Raw genomic sequence first — 19600 nt, forward strand, 5'->3', positions numbered from 1 at the left:
CTATATAGGACGATGTAACGATTTTTCCTAAAAAGTGGATCGTGCTGTCATTTTAATCGTTCGCGATCAAATATCGTCATATCGCACACCCCTAGGCTAAAATGAATATTATCGTTTGTTTTAGATGTAATGCAATGTGTATACTAGGGCTGTCACGATTATTAAATAATCGTCTCATCGTGATTGTTTGGCCGTGTCGCGATGGTTTCATATTATCGCAATTATTGCACATCTCTATAGAAGACACTAGGGGGAGCTGTAGTGCATCTGCATATTACATATTTGAGTGTATTTATTGTAACTAAAGCATTGTAATACTTGTAAAATTTACCACCACAACACAATAAAAACTAAAGCATATATTATAAAAATAACCTGCAGTACAATTTAATATTATTTAAGATAATCTCAGTGTGAAAACCAGTCTACCAAAACTTCATTAACATAGAAGTAAAATTTTATTGTAATCTTGTAAGTGAGAAAAAAACAGACTAGAAGCATTTCTATGACTGATAGCATTTCTATGACTGATAGCATATCAATGGTGGCTTCACTCCTGATCAATTTACTTAATTTACAAGTATTTGGCGGTTGTATTATTGACAGGTAAAAGCCTAAACCTTAAATATATGATAAACCAATATTTTCCGATGTATTTCCAAGAAAATACATTTTTTTTAATATTCAGAACAATATGGTGAACAATAAACAATAAATAAAGTCTCACGAGCACTGCGGGTGAGAGAGAAATAAATTAACAATAAAGCTGAATCAAAAATGTATGAGAATTAAATGTCAAAGCTCTAAAACAGACAATTAATCGTCACAATCACAATGATTTACTAGACAATTAACCGTCAGCCAAATTTCATAATCGTGACAGCCCTAGTGTATACTAGGGATGCCACAATACTCAATATAATATTGAAAGGTTCGGTACGACCTCCACGGTTCAATACGTGTAAGTGAATTGTGGTTTTGCGTTTAAATTTTTCTGTGCGCTTAATTAAACCGTGAACTGGCTCTGTCCATGTTTGTCTGTATGGTGGGATAGATAAACGCATCCCCACGAGTAATATCTAATAGTGAGTGGTGGTCGAGCGGTGAAGCGAGACTGCCCGCAACACGAGAAGCAATGTGCTGTTGTCGAGAGTGTAATGCTGACGAACAGATGCGGGCTGGCTTTATTGTATGCCCGTTGTACTAAAGTGATAATGTCCAATTTTGGCACATCAAGAATGTATTTTTACACTGCATACGAAAGCAGCACGTTCGCGTTGCTCTCAGCACATGCAGAAAGAGCATCTACAGCACCATGCCAAAGTCCGTTTAACGAAAGTCATGCCACTCGGCGGCCTTTCGGACAGCTATTTAAATCATAGCAAGAGCGCCTCCAAGCAGCTATTTAGAAGTGCATTTCTTCCAATTTATTGCAATGGCAGTGGCGCACCTTGTTAATATATTATCTTTGGCCTTTCCCATTGAGCGCACGTTTACTTCCATTACTGCAATCGCAAGTTTTGCATTACGTCATTTTAAATACTCTGATGCGCAAAACCTCTTCAAGAAGCTTATTTTACTGGCATGTTGATGAACCGTAAACCAAAAACTGCTGTGAGCTGCCTGTGTAAATCTTTACATTTATTCAATACACCCGGAATTTGTACAAGTTGATTTTTGCTTAAATATAATAAAATAAATCAAGTACAATAAAGAGAATTTCAGTAAAATAGTTTTTTTCTTAAGTTTTTACTGATCCTGTCACATAAGCATAAAACAATGTAAAAACACTTTAATGTGCCGAAGCCATCAGAACCGAACCGAAAACCGTGGGTGAAAAACAGAGGTTCGTATTGAACTGTGGGTGAGCTGTATTGTTGCATCCCTAGTGTATACACGATTTAAGGTTCAAAAACGCTGTATTTTCCACATACCGTGCATGTTTGTATCTCCTCATCGCGCAGATTTTTTACAAAGCTCATCGCTCTGAAAAGCGAGGTGTGCTATGATTGGTCAGTTAACCAGTGCATAGTGATTGGTCTAATACTGCAAGCATTTGACGGAAATGTAACGCCTCTTACCATATTTAGAAGCAATTGTACTGACAGGTACGCCCAGCTTACTTGTGTATACATTTTGGCAGTTTTAGTCAAATTATACCACAAACTGACATCGATTTTTTCGGGGTGTGGTTACACGAGGCATTTCAGGCAGGTCTGGGTGAGCATTCGCTTTTAGATAGAATGCATCTTTTGTTCCGACACTTTATTTTTGCAATTTTACGTGTCTAATACATGCATGGGCAACTTCTAACACACCAAAGACATAAAAACACGTATTCGCACCATGTGACCACTTTAAAAACAGAAATAAGATTAGATTAAATTAAATCCGGTTTACGACCGATTCATTTTTATGGCGAAATATTTGTGATGCACTCAAAGTACGGACTGTTGTTGCAGTCGTTTGCAATAATGTCATGTTAAACCTCATGAATTATTAATTGACCAAAGTCCCTTTTCAGTTTTTAAAGGCATAACAATTCATTCTTAGTTTCTGTATTTCAGGTCACCTTTGACCCACAATTATAACGTTCAGTAGGATGATTTTTCCTGTGGAATTGGCCAGGTTTCAAACTCTTGTCGTTTGTTGTTTTTATTCTCTGGTTGTTTATTTTCATTTATTAGCTGTAGGGATGTAACGATTCACTCAGCTCACGATGCGATGCGATTCACGATTCTGATCTCACGATGCGATTTATTCACGATTTACTCACGATTTATTTTTAAAAAATGAGTTGAAACAAATTAGAAATGAACAACTTCCCTTGCATTATTTCTTAAATGCTTCACGTTTCTTTGCATAATAAAATAATGTTTTATTTCAAATAACAAAACTAAACTGCGATTTTATAACAAATTAATAATAGAAAAAGTCTCTTTAATATAAACAAACTAATACTGTCTGTGCTTTTCTTGGATTTTTTTGCATTTAAGAAATATCAGCATCCACGTTTAGGTTTGCAGTGAAAATAGCGGCCCCTGCTGTTCAAAAAATGTATTGCGATTCAGTTCAAGCCTCAACCGAATTGAATCGTCACTCATTATAACCGATTTTCAACCGGCTCACGGTGAATCGTTACATCCCTACTTAAATGTCAAAGTATACTTAAAAGTGCAATTTTATAAATAAACTAAGAAGTGGGCCAATTTAGTCCTAAGTAGTAGGGGTGTAAATCGGAGAGTCCATTACAATACAATGCAATATCGTTTTTCTCCGCGAACGATTTGATATTTGCCGATACCTGGGAAATTTCTGCAAAACGATTAAGATTCGACTCGGTTAATTTAACGATTTTTTTATTGCTTGTCCAGTTTAGGCAAGCATTTGTGCAATTTTTAATAACTCAAAAAATGCAACCAAAATATATCAAATGAACGTTTAATTAAACTCTTTGAAAATTGCACACTCTCTGTCCCAAACGGGACATTTACAAGAACAAACAGATACACTTAGACAGACGTTAGGTGAGGAATGAGGACGTGGAGAGTACCTCATAACGATACTTTACGTGTGGCATCGATTCATCGTATCGTTAGAAATTTAATCGATGCATCGATCCATATCGATGTATTGTTACACCTAGTCCTAAATAGTATTGAAATAGTACACTTACGAGTACACTAGAACTTACCACATAAAGTTTACTAAAAAATATACTTTTATAACTATGCTCACATATACTTAAATAAACTCAAATAAACTTGATGTATACTACTTTTATACTAAGAGCTGCTTTTAGACGTGTCAAAGAAATTTACCGTACCGCACCACACCACAAAGCCTTGCGGGTAAAACAGGTTGAGATTTTCAATCGTCCACAGTTACGAGTTTTATGAGCGTAACCAAAAAACCTCAACTGAAAACTGTGTGGAAGCTCTAAAATATTTATGATTCCCGAACGGAAGCGTGCACGCACACACGAGCGCAGATGCAGAGGCACAAACAGAAGTTAAACTCTGTTCTTTATAGGATATCTAGGCCACACTGTGAGCTATATTTATTCTTTCGTTGTGACAGCTCCGCTGTTGACTTTTAAAAGCAACACTACTTCTTCCAGAGTGAGAGAAACATCAGAAAACGGTAAGGCGGGAAGAGAAAGTGATAAAGCAGGTGTTTGTCAAACTAGAAAACTGCGTTGATGGAGCTTGAGATTCGACCTGAATAGAAACTGACAGCAGGGCTTTGGAGGGGAAAAATTGATGCCTATTAAAGTTGAAAAACAGAATAACGGGGCGCAACTGTAAAAACAGTCATTCTGATTTACAGTATATTTATATACGTACATACAGACAGAATGTATACTGTATATATCTAAAGATTGCCTTCAGCAATAAAAAACAATTTTGAAAACATCCTGCATGAAAACGCAGAATGCATAAATACTAAATTAGTATACTAAATGCAAAATGAAACAAACAAAAAAGCAAAATATAAAAGAATATCCTGCAGTACTGTACACGGTCTGTCAAATCTCGTGTGACATTCATTGGAAAGAAGCCAATAATAAGAAAAGAAAACAATATCCTGTGAAATACGGTGCGTCAAATCATATCAAGCCAAGTGCTGTGACAAAAAACATCCATTTTTATGCCAAAAAAGGAATATAAAAAAGTTTTGTGTGTTGTCGGAATAAAGGCCCTGTTGAACTTTTCTTAGCATCTGTATTATGTCGTGCATTTACCCATCTGATCATAAACCGGTGACCAATTTGTTTCTTAGAACATTTGGGTTAAAATTAAGCAAATGAAAAGTCAAATATAGTCATCTGACCTGCCACTGACTGATCTAAAGACTGAGAGCTTGTGAATGCTTTTTGAGAGCTTGCGAACGTTTTGATCTGTGCAAATACATCAAAACTCCGATGTACTTACATTACACCAGTGCAAAGTTCAAACTGCATTTAAAAAGTCATTTACAGTCGAACAAACCCCTGAAAATGACAACATACAGTATTGTTCTTTCATGCTAAACGTGGACGCTTCATTCTCGCAATGTAAAGTGTCGGCCTTGTTCTGCACAAACAGACAATAAAAACAGATAGAGTCCCAATAGCTTTGCTCTCATGCAGTTCTAACACAAGCTAAATCTCAGTTTGACCACACACACACACACACACACACACTCACTCGATGAAGTAGACCATGCCCGTCTCCGTGTAAGCCATTTCCCAGTTGTACGGCAGTGGCTCCAGACCGTCGTCTCTGGGTAAAGAGCTCCAGGTGCGGAGTTCCAGCGTCCCGCCGCCCCCCGCGCTGGACTGAGTGTAGCTGGGTACAGCTTTCCTCCACTCCTCTGTTCTCTCTATAGAGGTAAAAACACAATGCAAAACTACGGCGGGAAGGACATTTGCATGTCAAAGTAGGACGGTGCCCGAGCAAACCTTTTTCCTACATTATTTACAGAACGTGCCAGGCATTTTTGACCTCCATTGTCATGTTTCCTACTATGGTAGTCAATGGTGCTCAAGAACGGTTTGGTTAAAGCAACACCTTGTAGTTTTTTCAATCTTAAAATAATGTCTCTTAAATTATTTCAGTGGTAGAACAACGAATTCTACTGCCGCTGCTATCTGGGCAGCCTCACAGCGGCGACATCCACACTCTGTAAGTTCTGTGTTCGGGTTGGGACACCCAGCCCCGCCCATCCCGTCCTTGCGGAATGGGTGTGATATGGTTTCCAAACAACGTTTCTGGATTCGCCGGTTCCATTAGCTTAGTTAACAAATTCACGTGCATTGCGGTGCCCACGGGGAAGCTTATACAGCGACATTATTTACAACACCGGTAACAGACAATTGCGCTTATCAACCACTTGGGGGAGCCATGAGCAAAAGTTCTATAGTGTTGCTTTAAAAGCATTCTTCCAAATACATTTCTCCGTGTTCATCAGAACAAAGAAATGTATACGGATTTGGTACAATTTGAGTTGAGTTTATTTTTGGGAGAACTGTTCCTTTAACTAACCTCAACACACTGCAGAAAACAACGATTTGTTTTAATTATGATTATTTTGTCTGTGAGCTGGCGCATTTAAACGCACTATAAAAAATGCTGGGTTGTTTCAACCCAATGGTTGGGTAAAATATGAATGAGCCCAAAGGCTGTTTTAGAGAGCCTACAGTTTGTCCATATTTGACCCAACCATGAATTAAAAGAACCCAGCATTTGGTAATGTTGTAAAACAGTGTGTAATATTGTGTACAAAACACTACAAAATGAATGTTAAAGAACTATTAAGGGAACCCTTACCAAAAATAATTCTGTGGTGGATCCATAATTCCATTGTACTTAATCGTATTCAAATGTCAAGGTTATCATGTAAACGCTGCTCTAATATACTTAAAAAACACAAACTCACATGGAATTGCTGTGATACACGTCCAATTTTGGTATTTTGGTGCTGTGTGTGAAAATCAACATGTCAATTTACACACTGTCCTACAGCACCTATACAGTATATGAAAACAGGATTGATGTGTCCCGAATTTGGAAAATATTTTGTCAAGCCTGCTAGGATGGATGTCCTAAACTTCTTAAGTGGGTGAATTTTGGGGTAATATTACAGTCTTGCACCTGTTTGCAATGGTTCACCTTTGAAATGGTCATGTACAGTATGTGAGGCTAAAACATTTCTTTTTTGAAATGCATATACAGTATATTTCAAGTTAAGTACCCGGGATGCCGTTCGACAGCTGCGGTCGTTCCTCATCCTCTTCTTCCTCAGGAACGACGCTATCCTTGCGGTCTATCTTGCTGACGGAGGTGGTTCGCTTTCTTTGGACCTCGGAGCCGTACTCCTCCTCAAACAGGACCTGGTCCACCAGGTCGGGCTGAACCAAGTTGGGCTCGGCAGGGGGTTTGGGGGTGCCATAAAAGTTACCTGAAGAGATTAAAAAGAAGCCTTGTTTGTTTAACACAATTTTATGCATTTGGCCAATACTTTTATCCACTTTCTTCTCTCTCTCTTTGCTCACTTTCTACTTAAAAAGTAAGTTTTAGTTGTCGCCTATCCATTATGTAGTGTGAAATGTTATTCATTTTTTATTTGTAGGAGCTGTAAAAGCAATTACATTCACCACTGGATTCAGTAATAAAACGTCTCCAGCTATCGTCTGACGCAAAAGTCAGCTCATTAATATGCACAACGGCACAGCCAATCAGTGAAGCGACATAATGAAGTTAAATACATTTCTAATTTGGTGATTTATATATTGTGTGTGTGTGTGTGTGTATGAAGGTTTGTGCTTCATTATCTCCTTTTGATGTTAAACTAAAAGAATCAATCTAAGTATTAGACGCAGCCAATGGAAAGACGTCTATTCAAATCAAGCGTTCAACCTTCGCTAATTAAATGCAGATTAATTTAAATCATCCAAATTTGTTGTTTTGTTTGTTCGTTCCCTTCATCCAGAAAATAAATAGGCTTCTCTTCAACATCATTAGTGTCTGTTTAAGAAAAAGTACAGTTTTAGGTCAAATATTCATCTTTTGCGATGTAAAATATAATCCTTTTAATCAGCAGAGAGATTAATCTTCTCCTGTTAGATTGTAAATTCTACGCCGCTTAATTGGCAAATAGGAAAGGAAAGCACATGGGAATACCCTTTTTCATAAGCAATTAACTAGCGTTGACAACTCGGCTCACCTCTCATGAATATGCACCCAATCCTTATTCATATACAAATTAGATCTCCTTTTATCCCGTGACAGGGTGTAAAGGTGCTTTACGGGTTGCCGACATAATGTTTGCTTTACATTATGAGCAACTACATGCGAAACCAACCAGCTGTGTTTGACTTTTGAAAATTGGCACAAAATCAATCTACAACATCATCATAGTACATTTTTATGCATACTATGACATTAAAGGGATAGTTTACACAGAAAATAAAATGAAAATGAAAAAAAAAATGATTTATTCACCCTCATGTTGCTCAAAACCTACAAGAATCTTTCATTTGTGAAACACAAAAGAAGATATTTTGAGGAATGCCTCAGTGGTTTTTGGTTTTGTGTTCATTCAATTGAAGTCAATAGGGCCAATGTTCTTAACATTCTTTGAAATATCTTCTTTTGTGTTCTGCAGAAGAAAGAAAGAAAGTCATACAGGTTTGGAATGAAATAAGGGTAAGTAAATGATGATTTAATTTTCATGCTGTGCTTTGTAGAAGCCAAGGTTATCTACTTTCCTTAAATTAAAACTTTGAAAAAGTTTGTGTTCATTGAAAACAAATAAAATATTGGCCTAAAAATCATTGGAAAAATTTTAAATGTTGCCTCAGAAATAAACTGAAATAAGTTTAAAGCAAATTATAATAATTAACAAAAAAAACCCCTAAAATAACAATTTATTAATCTTATATAGCAACATAAAAAAATAAACAAACAAATAATGAAATGACAAAAGCATAAAGCAAAATAGCAAAAAATGGAACTAAAAGTAACATAAAAACCTAAAAAGAAAAGCTAATTTAATATGTTAAAAAAACTAATCAAAACTAAAAACAAAACTATAGTAACTCAATAAACCAACTGTTGAATGAACATTTTCTGTGGTGTCCACTTTTGGGTATATGATAAATTAAAAAATCATAATTTAATAAAAACAAATGGATTGGTTAATGCATTAATCCAAATTTCTTAAATATACTAAATTATAAACTCATTTATCTGTATCACAACATCTGAATTTACATAATGCCCTAAATAGTATTTAAAATAGCATATGTTTTCTCTTTAAGAAACAACAAATTACTATGTATTTAGACTCGCTAGAAATGCTTTGTGTGTCCTGGACTCTCATATGTTTAATTTGAATTACCCAGTCTAAATTCATAACTCAGTAAAATAACATATCTTCATTCATTGTCCAGGAATAGTGCTGATCTATGACTCCACAGACAGTAAGTACAACGAACTGTTTCACATCCCCCGTAAGATTCTCAGTGTCTGTTTGCTGTCAACGCCTGGTAAATCTTTATTGATCTGGATCAACTCTTTATTCAACCAAGCTTGCTTAGACAGGATTAAATTAAAAGCCGTCCTGAGGGCTCTAAATTGATCAACACTGCCGGAATGAGGGATTAGGAAGGCCTAGCATCTTTACTATTGCTCAAGCACAGACTCGCCGAGAAATAAATATGCTGTCCGTCTAAAAAAACATATCATATCATTTTGGCTGTTTGGTAAATGTGCATCCAGGTGTTTTTTTGTAAATTTGAAACCAGTAAATTTGTGGTTTCTATGGTTTTACTACAAATACTATAGTTAAACTATTACTGCATGTAATAAAACCATAAAGCTTAATATTTGTGAGGGATGATAAAATCTTACCGACATTTTTGGGTGAACTGCTCCTTTAAGGCACAGTCTGCTGGGATTGGTCTGTGCATGTGTCTGTGCACACACGTGCGTGTGCATGTTTGGATTCGCGAGCGGGACACATATGGGCATTTCAGACTGGCTTGGCTCCCTGTCCCAGCAGGCTTTGCTTGGCATAAGTCTGGTCCCACTATAGACGTGAGGACACAAACTACACTCGGCTGGCACACTATCTGTCTCTCAGGACAGAGATAACCAAAGTCACCAGACTGTAGACGAACACACAGAGCTTTGCTGCTTTTCATTCATGAACAGAACAGAGACAAACTTCTGAATTTGTCATATTTGAGCTGGAATATTCACTTACTAAATATTTTTGTACCTCGAGCCAAGTAAAGATTTTGCACGGTGTAATCCCATTCTGAGTCGCCGTCTGTGTGATTCCAAGAGGTTTTTGAACTTTGTCATTACATTCTTTTTGGAAAAGACGAATGCCTCGAGGTGCCTGTGACGGTTTAAACACATCTGTCTAGAAAATTACACTATTATCAATGTTAAAACTATAGATTCACATTCTCAGAAGTAAATGTCACGGTTTGGCAGACAGAAAAAGAGTAGTGTTGAAATCACTGAGCTCAAGTTTAACGCTTCGGTTGCACAAAAATTAAGTGCTGTATTAGCACTGTATTACCGTTGTCATGACAACCAACACTTGGTCTTATTTCTTTCTGTATCTGAGAATAAACATAGAAAACCATCTTTTGTGCCACCATGAACTTCAATTACAGAAATACGTATGCTTCGTATTTCGCATATCTATAATCGCAAAGAGAGTTTATATGGGAGAAAAGAATCCAAAAACCATGTGATCACATGTGTTTTTGCACATTCGTGCCACTTTGGTGACGATGCTGGTGCAGATGCATCTCCAAAGTTTTCACAGTTTTTCATACCATCATATGTTCCGCTCTCCAGCAATAATCCGCTCTCTTCCAGGATGCGAAAATCCCCCACGCTGATGAAATTATAGTCCACTCCTGGAACTTCCCCGTCTCTGGGCAGCCGGGTGGTACCTTCCAATAAAACAAACACAATCAGGCACCGTGAACCAGTTCTGATTTAAATATCTTACACCCACGGTCCCCTTCGCATGCAAACTTTGTGCCCGTCTAAACAGCCTCAGAATAAAAGTTTGATTCCCTGGCTCATATCCAACATTTCCCTCAAGAACAAGTTCATCCTGTTAGAAATTGCAAAACTGTAAATAGAACTGATCCCAGACCCAGAATCCTGAAACTGGGATTCTCAGAACTGTGAAAGCGTTGGATGGGAAGATGGCAAACAAGACTTTTGCCAGTTTGTGGAGTTAAAGGATGAAACAGCATGCGCTTTAACACGATCTCTGTGAAAATGGTTTAGCGAGAGAGACGTGTGTGTGTGAGAGAGAGAGAGAGAGAGAGAGAGAGAGCGAGAGAGAGAGAGAGAGCTTAATTAACCAAAGGGAGAAGAACAAGGGACATATTACATCACATCAGAGGATATCTTATGTTATTTAGAATTAGTCAAGCAAGTGTAGTCACAGATTGCACTATTCACATGGGAAATGGTGACAGAAGAAGAGTGTGCACATACTGAATAAGTTGAAATTTGGTCTCAGAGGAATTGTGGATTGTTAAAAAGTGAACGTGGGTAAAAATTGTACTTTCACATGGCAGTTGTGATAAACTCTACAAAAGCTCTTAAAAGGTAGTTTACCCCCAAATTTTGTCATACTTTACTCACCCTCGTGTATTTTCAAACCAACGTGTTTTTCTTTTTTATTTCCGAAAAATTCTTTACAATGTACGCGGATAGGGACTTGGGCTGTCGATCTCCAAAAAAGCCAAAATAAAACAACCTTATTTTAAAAGCTTTGGGTAAAGTAAATGATAAAAAGTATAGTTTTAGTTTTTACGCAATCTCACTGTATGTGTATGCATATACAAACATGCGGCATCAACACGATCTAGAACATTGGTCACTGGGTATCGCCGGCATTAAAAGACCTACTTTATAAAAATCTTTCACAAATTATTATTTTCTCTCTAAAAAAGAAAAAGTTTGCTAAATTTGCTAAATATTCCACACAATGTACCATAAGTGGATAGGGACTGGGGCTGTTGATCTTCAAAAATATGAAAATAAAAGTACCATAAAAAACTTTATTTTAAAAGCAAATAAATAGAAATATACTGTATGTTATTTAAAGTTTTTACACGTAAATCTTAAATTATACGTCCAAACAAGTTGCATCTAGAACATGGGTCATTGGTTCTCATCAGTATGAAAGAATTACGTCTTAAATCATCTTCATTTGTGTTCCACAAATGAAAGAAAAAAGACATTTTCATCTTTTGGTTTACTGTTCCTTTAAATGTTTGACTGTATGCCCACACAGGGGTTTATTTTCAAGCTAATAAAACAGTTTGTTCTGATGTTTGTCTGTGTGAGGGTGTCTCTGTGTTTGCTTATAAATATCAAGAATAAACTGTATATGTTTGGACCTCATTTCGGAGGTGGGCTGCAAAATCCTCATAAGAGCCATCCGAGGGTGGCATTTCTCACGACTAAAAGGCCAAAAATAAAATATGACATTTCTCGACTCTGTTCTTGTGTGCGCTGGAAAATGCCACCAGGCTCTACTGTCATCTGAAGGACATTTACATAAGATGTACCAAAATGAAATGAGAAGTATCTGCAGTAGAGTACTTAGCCAAACTGAAGAGCAAATAAAAATTAACTGATTCCTTTACATTTTACTACAAGTCGGGCCGGTTCTGAAAGAGGTCCAGAGATCCCCGGGCGAGCACCTGCTCTGGCAGCGTTTGGTTGGATGAAGGATACTAGTGGCACCTTGGGCTGTTCTTTATGTCTCTCCATCACAGCGGCTTTTAAGAAATTTTGTTCATGGCCCCATAAAACAGATTTGTGACCATAAACACCAAATGCCCTCTAGCTCCCTTTCCATTCTCTCTGTCTTCTTTTGCCTTTCCGCTTGTCTCTTAATATACTGACTGTGGTAAAGAGAGAGAGAGAGAGCGAGAGCGAGAGAGATAGCGAAGTAACTAGGCCAAGCACAAGATTGACTTAGGATGGGAAGAAAATGCTGTACTTGAAATGTTGGCATCCACGGGAAGTTCTTTGTTTTTGTAAATCTCATTTTGTGTCATTTTGGATCATCTCGAGCGGGCTCATTTTCCATAAACATCAAACAAAAGAGACATTTTTTATTCTCTCATTCATTTTTACATTTACATTTGTGCCCTCGGGAGATGCTTTTTTATCCATGGTTGCGTGCCCTTGCGACCCACGACCTCTATAGAAATCACAAAGAATGGTGTGTGTGATGAAGCAAAAATGCATTTATTAAAAATGATAAAATTAGATTTAGACAGCTTGAGTGTAAAGGAGCTGATGCTTCAGTTTGTTGTGCTAAAATGCACAAATAAACAAAAACTTGCATCTCCGCTGACTGTATACTGCGCCGTCTAAATGGGTCACATTATTGTTTTATTTCTTAAAATTATATTTTTCCTAAAGTCCAAATTTCGTTCACCACAAATGTTTATTAATGTTAATTTAAATCAAGATTATTTTCCACCCTAAAATGAAACAGGCCTTTTTGCCACTGTACCTTTCCAGGGACAAAATAATAAATACAAATTGTGTCACCATTGCGTCATTAACTCTTTTGTATTTCACAGTGAAAAGAGTTAAAGACGCAATGATGACACAATTTGTATTTATTATTTTATTATATTTTGAGAAATGTCTTAGTGTCCTTACAATGGCAGCCAACAGGGGGCAGTATTACCGACATTCTTCAAAATATCTTCTTTTGTGTTCTGGAGAAGAAAGAAAGTCATACAGATTTGAAATGACATGAGGGTGAATAAATGATGAAAGAAGTTTTATTTTGGGGTGAGCTATCACTTTAAGATTTCACTTTTAAAATGAGCATCAGCAAACTGCTGATCTTTTTCTTGCAAACTGTGAAATGTACGAGTCCAATATAGTCAATAACAGCCTGTTTTCAAAGCCCGCGAGACATCGTGACAGCTTCACAAAACAATCAGAGCTGCAACGTTTTACTTAAACTGTTAAGGTCGGACTGAAATGAGAGATCTTGTTATAAATAAGCCGCAGATGCTCGCGTCAGACGTCGGTTTGGAGGGCTATTCTGAGCATCGGGTGTTTTACACACACACTTTCACACATTTCAGGTGTTAAAGAGAAAGCAGGTAAGACACTACAGGTGTTTCTTCTAATTACTTTACATGACCGGTGCCGGCCAAACAGATTAAGTTTAAATGTGTGTGGTCATGCATTCAAATGTATTTATTGGTCTTACATCAGTTTGGAGTGAGACGTATTTATATTTGATATATATGAAGCCTTTTATGTACGACTCTTATTTCAAAAGTGTATTCTTTATTCTCTTAACAACAGCTTAAAATTGGACTCCAGCAACAATGATTATGTTTAAAGTGTTATTCGCACATTATTCATTGACACAATTATGCCCCAAATTGTTTATGCTGAGAGTCATTATGCAAATCAGGTAATGTTGCAAACACGCCCACAAAATGATTGCAGTATCGCAGCTCGCAGGCCAGTTCTGAGCGCCAGATTGCGCAGGATGTTTCAGACTATCAGGATTTGGCATACGGGCCGTGCTGCATCCGTCCATCACTGCCATCCAGACACCTGAATCAGCTCTTTAAAACGCCAAATGTGCACTCAAATACAACGCTCATCTGGATATGCTCACGGTTTTAATGGTCAAAGTTTTTTGGCTTTAAGTCTGAACGTTACGCTTAAGGATATCAATAAACTAGTGTGCTCCATTTAGAAGATAAAAGCATTCAAAACTTACATTCTCTCACTTTAATGATTTTTATGACCTCATTCTGCACTTCAGCGTCTCATCGGATGCCAGGCTGTGAGGTAAACGAAACGCTATTGGCTATTTTAAAAAGGGGAGGAGTTACTCAATGTCAAGGTTGTGGTGCAGAGAAGAACCCAAGCGCAGGCAGGCAGTGAAGGGGTTAACAGAAAATATTTATTTTAACAAAACAGAACAAAAAACACCCACAATGGGGGAAAACAGAACTAAGGAATAAACTTGAAATAAAAGACTTCCCACGAGGGGGCAAAATGAAAACAAGAACACTAAACTAAATGACACGACCAAACGTCTTAAATCAAAAACACAACAGGGTAGACCACAAGACTCACGGAACAAGGACAAGGCTGGAAACAGGAACACTGGACAAGGCACGGAATCAAGACGACAGGCATGAACACAATACACGGTACATAAGAATACAGTACAATCCACGAGCACAAGACAAAGAAACAAGAGGGTATTTAAAGGGAAGACAAACGAGGGATAACGACACGGGGCAGGTGTGGGTAATCAAACACTTAGGGAAAGATAAGAGGAAACAAGAGGAATGGGACCAATGACAAGACACTGGAGAGAACGTATATTACTGTCAAAGGACAATAATATGTTTCTCTCCACACATAACTAAAGACTTTGTCATGGCTCTGCTACAGGACCAAGAAAAACATGACTAAGGAAGCAGAGCCATGACAGACCCCCCTTTAATGAGCACCTCCAGCGTGCTCACCAAGGGGTAGACGGACAGACAGGGCAGACTGAGACAAAGACAAAAACCAGACAAACATGGTGAACATGACAAGGGGTAGACAGGACAACAAGACTACAGGACTGGGGTGGCACAACAAAAACAACAAACATGGGAGGGGGGTGGGGCAAAACAAGAGTACATAGAGGGCAGTCCAAGAGGGTTGGGGGGAAAGTCCCAGTCTCCCGGCTGCGCTCGAGGGCGCGGAGTCCTGGGGGACTTAGGAGGAGTCCGGGGGGAGACAGTCCTTTGGCCCTGGGAGTCTTCCCAGGGACCGGCTGGACAGGCCGGCTAAAGTTGACGCCGGCTGGAAGGCCGGCGGACAGGGCTTGAACGCCGGCTGGAAGGCCGGCTGGACAGGGCTTGACGCCGGCTGGATCAGCCGGCTGGACACCGGCTGACGCCGGCTGGAAGGACGGCTGGAAGATGCCGGCTTGGACGCCGGCTGGATAACCGGCTGACGGGCTGGACAAGCGGCTGACGCGGCTGGATCACCGGCTGGGAGGGCTGCACGCCGGCTGGAGCCGGCTGGAAAGGCCGGCTGGACGGCTTGAGGCCGTGAGCTGGCGGCTGGAAGGCCGGCTGGAACAGGGCTTGACGCCGGCTAACCGGATCGCCGGCTGGCGACGCGCGGCTGGATCACCGGCTGGGACGCCGGCTGGCACCGGACTGGATCGCTGACCGGACTGGCACGGGCACACCGATGGACAGTGGTCACGAGACGCTGGATCACCGGACTCGACACGGCTGGATACCGGACTGGACGCCGGCTGGATCACCGGACTGGACTGCCGGCTGGATCACCGGACTGGACTGCACCGGCTGGCGCGCCACCGGACTGGAGCGCTGCACCGGCTGCGTCTGCACGGACTGGATCCTGGCTGCACCGGAGCTGGGTGGTGTCGTTCCCCCTCCTCGACCTTCTTCTTCTTCGAGCCGGCCCACAGAACGTGTGGCGGCTGCGGAAGAAGCGATGGGGGAGCCGCTTAGCTCCGTACAGAGGAGTCGGACGGGGAGTCCCACGACTCCCTTCGTCTAGCGCCGGCCTACGGATGCTGATGGGTGGAAGGGAGCTGCCGGGGGAGAGGCGGAGGTGCGGCCATGCCGATGACCCCGATCTCCATACGCGATCCTCGGGATCGCGGGTAGGGAAGATGGGTAGCGGCTGGGCTGAGACCCTGGACTCCGGGCGGTTCATGGCATATCTCACCGTGCACTCGAAGTCCAGTGGTCTCAGCATCCTCATCTCCGCCCGCGACAGAGGGTCCCTGAGGCCACCGATGAACAGGACCTGCGAGTTCCGCCTCCCCAAAAACCACCTGCTCTGTATAAACTGCCTCCTCTGCAGCCTTTAGGAAGGGTCGACATAGTTCATGATATTGTCATCTCCCTGACGGTGGCTGCAGAGGAGGTGAGTCTGGCGGGATCGTGGGTGGATCATGCTGCCTGCTGGGTTCAGCTTCATGGTTCAGTGGATTCTGACAGGATGTGAGTGCAGAGAAGAGACCCAAGCAGGCAGGCAGTGGGGGTTAACAGAAAATATTTATTTTAAACAAAACAGAACAAAAAACACCCACAATGGGGGAAAACAGAACTAAGGAATAAACTTGAAATAAAAGACTTCCCACGAGGGGGCAAAATGAAAACAAGAACACTAAACTAAATGACACGACCAAACGTCTTAAATCAAAAACACAACAGGGTAGACCACAAGACTCACGGAACAAGGACAAGGCTGGAAACAGGAACACTGGACAAGGCACGGAATCAAGACGACAGGCATGAACACAATACACGGTACATAAGAATACAGTACAATCCACGAGCACAAGACAAAGAAACAAGAGGGTATTTAAAGGGAAGACAAACGAGGGATAACGACACGGGGCAGGTGTGGGTAATCAAACACTTAGGGAAAGATAACGAGGAAACAAGAGGAATGGGGCCAATGACAAGACACTGGAGAGAACGTATATTACTGTCAAATGGACAATAATATGTTTCTCTCCACACATAACCAAAGACTTTGTCATGGCTCTGCTACAGGACCAAGAAAAACATGACTAAGGAAGCAGAGCCATGACACAATACGTCTCGACCTAACTTCTGTTTCAATGGAAATTACGTCAACGCATCGAACGGAGGTGTGCATTTCACATCACTTTAGAGGGTCTTGAAGTACAGTAATGGTCCTATGTAAAATAGACTCTTTATATATCCATCTTATTCACAAAACTTATCCAAAAACCAGATCGCAACGCTGCATCCGCACAGTGTCTTCGGTAATTCTGGCACTAAGCAATGCAAGCATCGCTATCAGCGGGCGGGTTTCATCATTGCTAAATCCCCCCCGTTTTGTGTTAAATTCAGTGTGTTAAAGTGGAGCAAGCGCTAAGTAAATTCAACTCTCAGTGCGTTTCACGACCGGTTCATCACCTGTCAAATTAAACTGAAGAGGGAATAAAAAACTAGCTGAGCGAGAAACGTGCTACTTCTTAGAAAAAAAATCTGGAGAGAAACTGTGTGCGGTGCAAACGTCTCACACGGTGCATCACAAAGGGCGGTTGGTGCCGAGCTGCAGTGATCCAGAAGAGTTTTTGCCTGAGGAGATGCTCTGTCTCCCAGATTAACTAATATAGACACCAGCGGACCAAACACCTTTTTCTGGAGACCAAATGAGAAAAGACTGAGGAGATGAGATTGGTGGAGAGAGAGAGAGTGTATCTGGAATATTTGCACAATGAAATATTCATAAAATGTATGGTGTTACATTAATTTGTATTACTTTGATCATTTTTGGCAATATTTTACATGAAACAATCATTAAGTATTTGGTAAAAACTTGTTGAAGTAACAACTAGGGGTGTCACAATCAGTGTTGGGAAAGTTACTCTGAAAAAGTAATTAATTACTAGCATATTCAATAGTGTAATTAGATTACTGTACAAATTACTCTCTCCAAAAAGTTTTTAATCACTTATTACTAATTACTTTCTATATCCTACATCAACCTCGATTAGAAATGATTCTTGGATAGACATGATAAGACATATTTAATTAATTCAAATAAATAATAAATAACTACTGAAATTATTCTTATTAACTGACCGAAGTATACAAATGTTAGAAGGATACATTAAAGAATACGTTTTAAAGTTAGACTTTTAATTTTGATGTCACTTCCACTATTGAATATATTACACAGTATTTAGTTCAGTTCATCAGAAGTAACTGTAATTAAATTACAGAAAAATAAGAGTAATCCCTTACTTTACTTTTCAAGGGAAAAGTAATTAAATTACAGCAACTAATTACTTAGTAACTAGTTAAACCAACGCTGGTCACAATATACCGGTTTTGACAATAACCTTGGGGAAAATCACGATTATCAATACCGTGTTAATTTTACGCACGATAATAAGTTTTGCCTTAAGAGCCCAACGCAATCACAAACGTAAGGATTTAACGATGTGGCTCAGTTTGGCTAATTTGTACTAATTCGTCCAATTTTATTCCTACATTATAGTATGATTTGCGTAACTGTGATTAAATTACAGAAATATAAGAGTAATCCCTTACTTTACTTTTATAAGGGAAAAGTAATTAAATTTCAGTAACTAATTACTTAGTAACTAGTTACACCCAACACTGGTCACAATATACCGGTTTTGACAATAACCGAGCGGAAAATCATGATGATCAATACCGTGTTCATTTTACGCATGATATTTCATAAATAATTCAACAAGTTTTGCCTTAAGAGCCCAACCCAATCTCACGGCAAAAACGTAACGATTTTACTATGTGGCTCATTTTGGCTAATTCGTACGAATTCATCCAATCTTATTCGTACATCATAGTATGATTCGCTTTCACGCCAGTAATGTCGGATTTAGGGACGGGGTTAGGGGTGGGGCTTCAGTATCGCTTTTTTCTAGCAATCGTACCTTTTTGTATGATTCACAACGTACGAATTCATACGAATAAGCCACCTTGTACAATAGTTAAGAATTCCCATGAGATCAGGTTGAAGAGCCACAACAGTTACAAAATCTTTCTCTAATCCTTACACTCAAATTTGAGTGTGATTTATGGACCAAAAAAAAATAAGAAAACACAAAATAAAGAAAATATTGCTAGCATTATTCGGAAAAATATCATGTTAATATTGCCGCCGTGATTTTTGGTCACGATAACTGTGACATGAAAATCTGATATCGTAACAGCCCTAGAAACGGAATTAGAAAGTGGAGTGAGTATGTTCGTGACTCACATGGAATGGTTCGCAGGTACAGGTTGTCTCTGATGACTTGCTGCAGTTTGTGGTCAATTGAGCCTTTCTGGAACTGCAGGCTAAGATAATGCCTCAAATCACTGTTCAGCACTTTACCTGCAGAGAGAGAGACGGAGAGAGAGAGATGGGGGAAGAAAGACAGACAAAAGAGAAAGATAAATTATAACAGATTTTACGGGTTATGGAACATGAAGTCAGGCTTGGCATTATCCTTACACAATACAACCCAG

The 19600-nt window shown here is 39.5% G+C and overlaps 1 protein-coding gene across 1 annotated transcript in view; it reads right to left on the minus strand.

The window, feature by feature from the left end:
* LOC130556533 (membrane-associated guanylate kinase, WW and PDZ domain-containing protein 3) overlaps window positions 1-19600 on the minus strand; it is a 104368-nt gene that overhangs the window by 39282 nt on the left and 45486 nt on the right. The window contains 4 exon segments of the mRNA XM_057337636.1: window positions 5190-5364; window positions 6736-6942; window positions 10337-10456; window positions 19350-19466. Of these exon segments, the coding sequence (XP_057193619.1) occupies window positions 5190-5364; window positions 6736-6942; window positions 10337-10456; window positions 19350-19466 (619 nt within the window).

Source organism: Triplophysa rosa, linkage group LG7 (genome assembly GCF_024868665.1).
Source record: "Triplophysa rosa linkage group LG7, Trosa_1v2, whole genome shotgun sequence".
Taxonomy (NCBI): Eukaryota; Metazoa; Chordata; class Actinopteri; order Cypriniformes; family Nemacheilidae; genus Triplophysa; species Triplophysa rosa.